The 9,232-nt window shown below is 38.7% G+C and overlaps 1 protein-coding gene across 1 annotated transcript; it reads left to right on the top strand.

The window, feature by feature from the left end:
• Positions 1–1,333: 1,333 nt before the first annotated feature.
• Positions 1,334–9,229, top strand: LOC119771923 (transmembrane protein 41A-A-like). Its single transcript, XM_038268164.1, has 5 exons — positions 1,334–1,684; positions 2,787–2,937; positions 3,266–3,427; positions 5,264–5,402; positions 6,926–9,229. Exons 1-5 carry the CDS (start codon positions 1,509–1,511, stop codon positions 7,144–7,146), a joined length of 849 nt encoding a protein of 282 aa, XP_038124092.1. The 5' UTR covers positions 1,334–1,508; the 3' UTR covers positions 7,147–9,229.
• Positions 9,230–9,232: the final 3 nt, after the last annotated feature.

The following is a 9,232-nucleotide window of genomic DNA, read 5'->3' as shown; positions in this document are numbered from 1 at the left end:
GTTGCAAGTATACTAGAAATGACCTAAAAAAATATACCAAACTGGCCTATTTTAATTGTACACCAAGTATAGGGTACTTAAAATTGTCTTTCATATTGATTAATAACTTTCAAGTCTACTTTTAGTTTATCAAAGTACACCTAAACTATTCTTCCAGGTATATTTCTATTTTACTTGTAATAAACTATTCAGTCTGCTCTTTTAGTTTAAGGTAAGTACATTGTGAAAAGTGTATTTAAAACAACATTTTAGTTCACTGATTAATAAATACATGAAGTTCACAGTTCAGTGCTTGTAAATAGATGTTTTAAAGTGCACAATGTGTCAACATCTCTTTAAGAGGGCGTGTTTTTAAAAACCTGTACATTTCTACTAATCAGATAAGATAGGTAAGTTTTACTCAGTGAAAATTTATTTATAAGGTAAGTTAAGACGCTTAACGCCTTTAACTACGATTCTGATACTAACTTCGTCCGCTATTACCATTTTGCCCTCCAGCTGTTTCCGCTGTGGACTATCGCCCCCATCTGGAGCGGAAGCTAATTAACTTTACCATTTATCTCCCTTTCGATATATAATATATATAATATATTTTTTTTATTCTCTGTGTTATTATGTATGTACGGAGCCCCTCTGATGACATGGTCAAAAAAAAATTTAATTGTGGCCACGAAGTAGTATTTCGTGGCCACGCAATAAGTATAACGTGTGCACGAAATACTACTTCGTGGCCACGCAATAAGTTTAACGTGCGCACGAAATACTATTTCGTGGCCACGCAATAAGTTTAACGTGCGCACCAAATACTTATTAATAATATTATCATTCCTGGACAACTGGGTAAGCAAATCGAGCGCGCCTTCTCTAAGGTCTAAGGCGCGCTCGATTTGCTTACCCAGTTGGTCTCCGCCAGTCACGTGACATTTGTTGCTGAGACGCCATTTGAGGTGGAAAAGGCGTAGGGTAAACAACCGCAGCATAGCTAAACGAAGGACTAAAGGCCCTTTTACATACAGTAACAGCCTGTCCAAGATAAGTCATTACAGTTAACATAAGCCTGAAAACAGGGGCGGATTTATTGATATTAATAAGTATTTCGTGCAAACGTTAAACTTATTGCGTGGCCGCGAAGTAGTATTTCGTGCGCACGTTATACTTATTGCGTGGCCGCGAAGTAGTATTTCGTGCGCACGTTATACTTATTGCGTGGCCGCGAAATACTACTTTGTGGCCACAATAAAAAAAATGTTTTGTCCATGTCATCAGAGGGGCTCCGTATGTATGTATGAATTATGAACCGATGCTTAAAATAAATTTTAAACTAGCTGAGACGGTTGACGCAGGTCTAACGTCGTCGGCGACGTCACCGCGGCGGCTGGCCGTTGTTCTGTTCACGAGGGATAACAATAACATTAAGGAAGGAGAGAAGAAGAATTTGCCAACCACCATAAATAAAAGAAGAAGAAGAGTGAAGAAGAGGAGCTGGGTCGGTCCTTCTATCGAGGAGAATGCGCTCCCTCGTCGGGCTAGCCGCTGTTGTGACCGCAGCCAGCCTGTACCTGTACTGTCTGTCTCTGTACCTCCCAGCGGGACCACGGAGACGTCCTCAGCCGGGTCCAGAGGCTGGAGATGTGGAAGGCAGAGAGTCCGAGCAGAGCAGTGTCACCTCCGACGGATTCGGCAGGTAAACCACCCCCCCTTCTCCGGTGTTAGCAGTTAGCTCTTAGCCAGAATTAAAATAGTCAGCGGCTAATGAAGGACTCTATAGTATATATAAAGTAATTAAAGTACCCATTTTTCTGAGAAATACTTTAAACAACCAGTACTTTCCTCAATCCAGCAGTCTAAGATCTAAAGCGACTGATGTTTGATTGTCTGGTTGCATTGTAGATTTCTGTTAGATGTGCCCCAGCTGTAATTTAACATAACATTATGATCAGATCCAGGAACACGATGATGCCTCCATAGATCTAACTTGTTTATCCAAAACCCCACTGATGTCCAACTGGAGGTCATGTGAAAGTCTCCAGCCTGTTGTTGTGCTTTTCCCAGTATCCCTGAACCATTTTTACTTTGTGCTTAAATCCTTCATCCTGCTGAAGGAGGCTGCAGCTCTCAGGAGATGCAGCTTCCTTGAGAAGTGTGCATATTGTCTACAGCAAATTGATTACTTTGACATTAACCAAACTTGTTATGATACACTCATAGTAGGCAGGGACCAGCACAACATTGTATAAAGCATCACAATACCTCAGCCAGCTGGTCTTCTTCCTAAAACACGAATGATTTCATCCTGGTGTCATAGACCCTTAATAAAGTCTGCTGCAAGTGGCTTTGTGTTGTTTATTTCATATACTGTAAATGAGAAAAGTTCTGATTGTTTGCTTAAAGTATTTCTCTGAAAAAAAGGGTTAGATGGTATTAATCATAAAGTGTATGTATTACAATATAATTACTGTATGTATACTGTTGAGTCCTCTATTAGCTGCTGCCTTATTTAAATCTGCAACAACTTGTGCAATCTCTATTTAATAACCTGTGCAAAGAGACATCAGCTGTTTTATTTTATATATATATACACACACTGCACATACCCCATCTCCTCCTTTTGGCACCACTATGAGATCTATATTATATACTGTAAATGTCCTGATATTCAGTAGCACAAGTGTCGCTTATGAACACAGAAGGCAGCTCTGTAAAATCCTGTTAACAGTTTATTTATCTGTGTCTGATTTTTTTGTTTATTAATTTTTGATCTAACTTGAGAGTGACTCTTGTGACAGGTTGAAGTTCCCATCAGACCTGGAAGAGCTGCGAGAACTGGCTGAGCTCCTGCAGTTCTACAAAACGGAGCACACTGGATATGTCCTGCTCCTGTTCTGTAGCGCATATCTCTACAAGCAGTCCTTTGCTATCCCTGGATCGTCTTTCCTGGTAAGTGGAAAGCTTTGAAGGTACTAAATGTCTTTTAAAGGTAAAATTGATATTACAAACTCCAAATCTCCCTTTAAGATAAGAACATGTAAGGTAGGGAAAATCAGAACAAAAACTCCTGACCCGTATACTGGACTGATGACTGCTCAGTTTCTTTTGCTCCTTTTTACTATTTTCTTTACAGCTGAATGAGAATCAAAACGCACTGCCTCTCTCACCTGACACTTCAAACTGTTTTTTTTTTCTTAAAATATTTCCCTCCTCTCTCACTTAGAGTGAAGTAAAGTGGTAACAACAGGCCTTTTCATCTCTGCTTGTCATTTTGCAGAACATTCTTGCAGGAGCTATCTTTGGACCGTATGAAGGGCTGCTTCTCGCCTGTGTGCTCACCACTGTGGGCTCCACCATGTGCTTCCTGCTGTCCCAATCCTTCGGAAAACGTTACATCGTGAATTTCTTCCCAGATAAAGTTTCCATGTTGCAGAAAAAGGTAAAGAAGCTCTGCACATACAATTTCTAAAACATTTTTTTTTTATAATACAAATCTGCAAAGGTTTGTAGGCTTTTGGTTTTTAGCCATAACTCTGGTACCTCAAAATGCTGGTGCTAAAGGTGGTAAAATAAAGATGTCAGGGGCAGAAAGGAGGAACAAATTGGTTGTACCCAAAGACTGCAGGACAAAGGGAGGCAAAGACAGAAAGGTGAGGAAATCCCCTGGCTGACGACTCTGCAGTGAAGAAGAGTTTTAATTCATGAGCCTGAAGACCTGTGCTCTCTGGACATCCTCTAACACCTGCTGTGACACTCAGATTTCTTGGTCTGTTTTTTTCTTTGCCTTGCTCCAGCTCAGTTCCCTGGAGCATCAGGGATTTCCCCTTTCTGTAGCGAAATGTCTTCATCACCAGAAACTAATTAAGTTGGAAAACATCAGAAATATTTTTAATGGACAATCATTTGTGTTTAGCATGTAAGCTGTTTGAGCTAAAACTGTTTCCAACCCTTCAAGGCTTTCTGGTCAATCCCAGCATGAGGGCTAATAAAGGGGATTTCAGCTTATGGATTTAAGGAACATTAAAGTTTTAGATTGAGCTGGAGTATTCCCAGTACACATCCTCAGACTGCCTTGGCTAAAAGATTTTACTTCATGATTTGGATCTGAACAGTTTCCTGTTCATCAGAAACCTGAATTGTGTCACATTCACACAGACGGACACAGTGTGCATTAGGTTGTTTATTCAGCTTTCCAACCTGATTGGTTTAATAGAAACATCATCCGTTACCCTTTGTTAAATATGGAAGTTAGGTCCCCTTGAAGGCAGCTGCGCCTCGGAACTTCCCCACCGGTTCTTTATTTATTTACTTTTTTACTACTATTAACTCAAACTGGGTAAAACCATATAAAAAAGGACTATAAAACAGGAGTAAAAAAGTAACAGTGTTTATTCCAGGTCAGGTCGTTACAGGACAGGGAAATTGCTTGGAGTTGGCACAGCTGTGGACTCAAAAAACGTCAGCGAGCGTCCGGCAAAGATTGAGCCCCGAATAAGGTCATCGCCTCCTTCTTATACCTGATGAGTCCATGTTTTGCATCAGGTGGATGCTCAGCTGTCCGTATCAGAAACTGACACGCCATCCATACCCTGACCTTTATACATCTTGCCTCTTTACCCCAGGATTACACATAGCTCTCCTTTATCAGTCCGGCTCCAAGATGTGCCCATATCCTGTGTATTTTTAAAGACATGAAGGCGTTCCTGATTAGATGGCCTCCGTACACACAGTGACATCCACCATGTGAAGGAAGGCCTTCTATTCTGTCTAATCTGGCTAACAAAGAAACAATGCACATGATGTATAAAGAATAAACCTAACACCTTCCTTCTTTGCTTCATGGGAAGGGATCTAGTTTAATTGGCCTTTCATTTACTACTTTTATCCAATCATTATTTGCTGCCACATTATGCTGTTACGCACCCTGCTTCTAATCAAATAGCAACAGTAGCAAACAAATAGTCAGTCTTTATAGGATTGAGTTTATATTAGGAGGCTCTACTAACGAGTTCCCTTCTGACAGTAATTATCGGCACAGGGTTTAATTTAGACATAGCTGAGTAAATCAGGCTAAATATAAATGTATGTCACAAGTTATAGTTAAAAAAAAACTGAATGAATCCATGTTTTGTTTTATTTTTTCCATCCCCTTCATATGTATTAACTGTTATAGTCAATCTCTCAAAATATCTGTGATTAAATGTGTTCAAAGCTCAGGGTAACTTTACAAAAAAAATTTGCTGCACATCTAAGGTTTTATTATTGTCGTTTACAGGTGGAAGATAATCGAGACTGTTTGTTCTTCTTCCTGCTCTTCCTGAGGTTTTTTCCCATGACTCCCAACTGGTTCCTGAACATGTCTGCCCCAATAGTCAACATCCCTATCACATTCTTCTTCTGCTCAGTATTTATTGGTAGGTGTTGCTTACAAATCTTTGGATTATCACCTTGTTTTGTAAAAGATCTTACTGCTTTCTTTGCAGTTAGGCCTGGTCTGTTTGGAGCTTAGAGGTAAATCGGCTCTATATTGTGGAGAAAACTAATTTATAATTTTTTTTTTTACTTCAAATGTTTTCCAGATCATTTTGACATAAACATCATGATTGTATTTAACTAAATAAAATCAGTAATAGAATAGTAAGGCCTGGGTTTTCATAACATTTTGACAGTGTGGAATTCACTTTAAGCATATGTCTTTGTTTACAAGCTTTTTGTTTTCATTCTTAATCCCTCCAATGGAAGAGAAAGTTGCCGCTGGCACTAAGATCTATGTATGTGAGGAGAAGTAAGGACTTTTCTACACAATCCTGCCAAAATAGACTGACAGAAAGCTGTTAAATTCAGGAAAATGTCGGATCCCTGGAGTCCAGGAATGGAAGGAAACGCCTACCTTGAAAGTTAATATTTTTTGGTTTGCTGCTGCATTTTTGCATTTCCTCTCTATGTGCATTACATAATATGCAGCTGTACATGAAGTTTAGGTAAATAGGTGAATTGACTCATGTTGAGTCAGAGTCGATGCTTAATGCAGGTCACGGAAAATGCCAAATTTAGGATGCATGGTCTGCCAGAGAATGGCTTTCAAAAGACCCCCCAAAAAACGCAGAGCGTGCTGCAAATCGATTAAAGTCGAGAGCGGAGTAGCCATGCTATACGAGCTCCTCACAAAAATAGACTTTTAAACCTTGATAGCTATAATATACACCTTAAGGGAAGTGAATATTCCCTTATGCAAAAATCAATGGCAGTTTTCAGCTGATTGTTTTCAGTTCAATATTAAATCTGGTCGTAGGTTAATTTCCCATAACAATAGATGATACTGGCCCATCTACATTTGCTCCGTGTTTAGCTTAGAATGAAACGGTGTATTTCTAGAGATTTAGCTTATTACTGATAGTTGTATCCTAGGCCTACATTTAAAATAGTAAGTAGGCTTTATTCAGACACTGCATGGTGTAAATGTCTTTAAAAAGTGAAGCCTACTTTAGTTGGCTCCAATATTCGCATCTGATTCTGAAACTTTATTTGAGAATTTGTGAATACAAAGATTTAAGTGGTTAGGAGCTTTAAGTTAATCGTGCATCATATCACCTAAAGTTTCATCATATAATATGTGTGTAGCATGGAAATGACCAGTGATATCCAGATGGAGCTGATAACTGTGTATCTGGTAGGTTACATGCTTTCAGCTCAAACATGCAACTATGCTGTTCAAAATTATTTGAAAGTTCATTAATTTAAGTTATTTAGATTTGATATAGGTAAATGTCGCTGTGTGCTCCTTTTAGTTTTAGAGAATTGGTTCTGAAACGTTATTGAAAGTCCTGATTCTCTGTTAAACAAGGTTTGGGAATGCCGTTTGATATTCCTTCTAAATGAGTCAATTAAGCTCTGGCTCCTTATGGTTTGTTTCTGACATGTTGGGACTCATTTTCAGGCCTGCTGCCCTACAACTTCATCTGCGTGCAGACTGGTGTCATGCTGTCTGAGGTGTCATCGCTGGACGACCTGTTTTCCTGGGAGCGCCTCCTACAGCTGCTGGCCATCGCCTGCGTGGCTCTGGTGCCCAGCGCCCTCATCCGACGCTTCAGCCAGAAGCGTCTCAAACTGGGCGTACAACCCCAGAATGGAGTGGACACGGATAGGAAGAGTCAATGACCCTCTAAGTGTTTTTAATCCACTGAGTTTTCTGATGCCTTCTGCTCTCCAGAGCAAACCTGTTCAGGGTGGCTGCTGTTCAGAAAAAACTTTGACAGTTGATTTATGTTATTATCTTACATTTTCTCCTGTTCAGGAGTGCTTTGCCCCTTCAGGCGTTTGGAATTACTGCTCTTGTGAAAACTACAAATGTATTAGATGGGTTTCTTTTCTGGTGTTTTGTGGATACAGTGCTTTGGTAAAATGTGAATTTTATAGTAATAATGAGGAGAGAAAGCCTTTAAACAAATGTCTTCAGACTGTTTGTTTAAACTTTGTATCCAAAGTGCCTCTTGTGCAGTTCTGGCCTTAAAATTCTACCTCCATGGACTCTGTGACCCGCTGAAGGCCTGCCCTGCTTTATGGTTCTGATAACTGTCTGATGAGTTTATAGATGTGCTGTTAATAACTGAAAATTCAACTGATTTTAAAGCTACTATTAGAAAAAAACATTGAAACACAGCAGGCCTTAAATGAGCAGAAAATAGATCAGAACTATGAGGCCAAATGTTGAACTCTGACCATTGTGGGTGCTCGGGAACGATCCCATTTCATGAAGGATTTGTTCTGTTTTTGAAAAAATCTGCACGATTCCCCACCACATACAGGGATTGCGAGTTCTCCTTATAGTCATGAACACTGATTTTAATGTTCAGGACATGCATTATCAGCCCAGTATTTCAAAATCTAAAATGTTATTTTTAGAGTTTTTAAAGCTAAGGTACCTTCTGTTTATTGCCTCTTTATAATCACGTGTGCAAGCTGTTTACTCTGGGTACAGGTATGTTTTCTGTAATGTTTTGGAAGGAAGTGTTGGCATCTGCCTTTTTTATCATTGAGATGAACATGGTTTTTAATGTCATGAAATGTTCATATTTACCAAGACATCTTGTGTTAATCTGACAACACCTGTCACATTTCTGAGATCTCTTTTTACAATTTTGTTTTTTGTTAACAATTAACTGTTAACTAACTAGGAGAGAAAAAAAGATTACACCCAATCAGCTTGTAAGCAAAGGAATGTCACTTGAGGTCATTTTTATTTTGGTTTCTACAAAATTATAGCTGTAACAGCTTGTAATGTCTGTATCAACTGTTATAAGAATGAATGTCAATTATTCTTATTTTTAAAGCTTAACAGTATAAATGACCTTTTAATTATTGTATTTAAAATGGATAAGAAAAGAGAACTAATATCTAAGATCCAGGTTTTAGGTTCAGGTAAAAAGCTACCTGCCCTAAACCTTCTCTTTTGTACTTTCAGAGGAAATTAAACAAAAAAAAACAACAACTTTAGAACAATAGACCCTGAACAGTGACCAAGATGAAATAATCTGACCTTAAAGTGTTGCATAGTTGTAGAACCAAACTAAAATTAGACCCAAGAAGGACCTTTCATACCGTAACAAACAAAATCGTGTTTCTAATGTCTGCAGAGACTAACTGGATGCTTTGCTCCGATGACGCTAATTATATTAAGCTGTTTGGCAACAAACACTATAGATGTGAACAAGGGATGAATACATGGAAAATGACTCCTGTCCGGCATTCAATAGAGTGGATGGCGATCATGTGAGCTTATTTCTTTTATAAAGGTCCTCAAGATCTCATTTTGTGGATATCATCACACTGCCTTTAAAATGTCAGGACCTTTTAAATGAAAACTCATACCATTAGGGCCAAATCCACATAGAATCGTTGGATGTCCCAGCCTTGCTAAATGCTATAGGAAAAGAAAACATGCCGTCTTTTTGGTAACAGAAAAGCCCTTGTGAGGTAGACTAAAGATACACAAGTATTTTTTTTTTTCTAAAAGTATATTTACTAGGATGTCGAGAAATGTAACAGAAGCTGTTTGTGTAAAGATAATTTGGAGGGAATAATTGATTTGGAATATTTATTATTTAAATTCCTTGCAGTATTGTGTAATGAGGGTTTCTCCTGTAGGGGGAGCTGCTTTAATATGAGGACTTTTTCTTTTTTACAATGAGTGATTTATTTTCTTTCCTGTGTAAGTGTTCAACATAATAAAAACAAAAACAAGCTC

Source organism: Cyprinodon tularosa, unplaced genomic scaffold (genome assembly GCF_016077235.1).
Source record: "Cyprinodon tularosa strain WSP-4 unplaced genomic scaffold, ASM1607723v1 ctg695, whole genome shotgun sequence".
NCBI classification, from domain to species: domain Eukaryota; kingdom Metazoa; phylum Chordata; class Actinopteri; order Cyprinodontiformes; family Cyprinodontidae; genus Cyprinodon; species Cyprinodon tularosa.
Note: the sequence above shows the minus strand (reverse complement) of the source record. Positions and strands in the feature narration are given on the sequence as shown.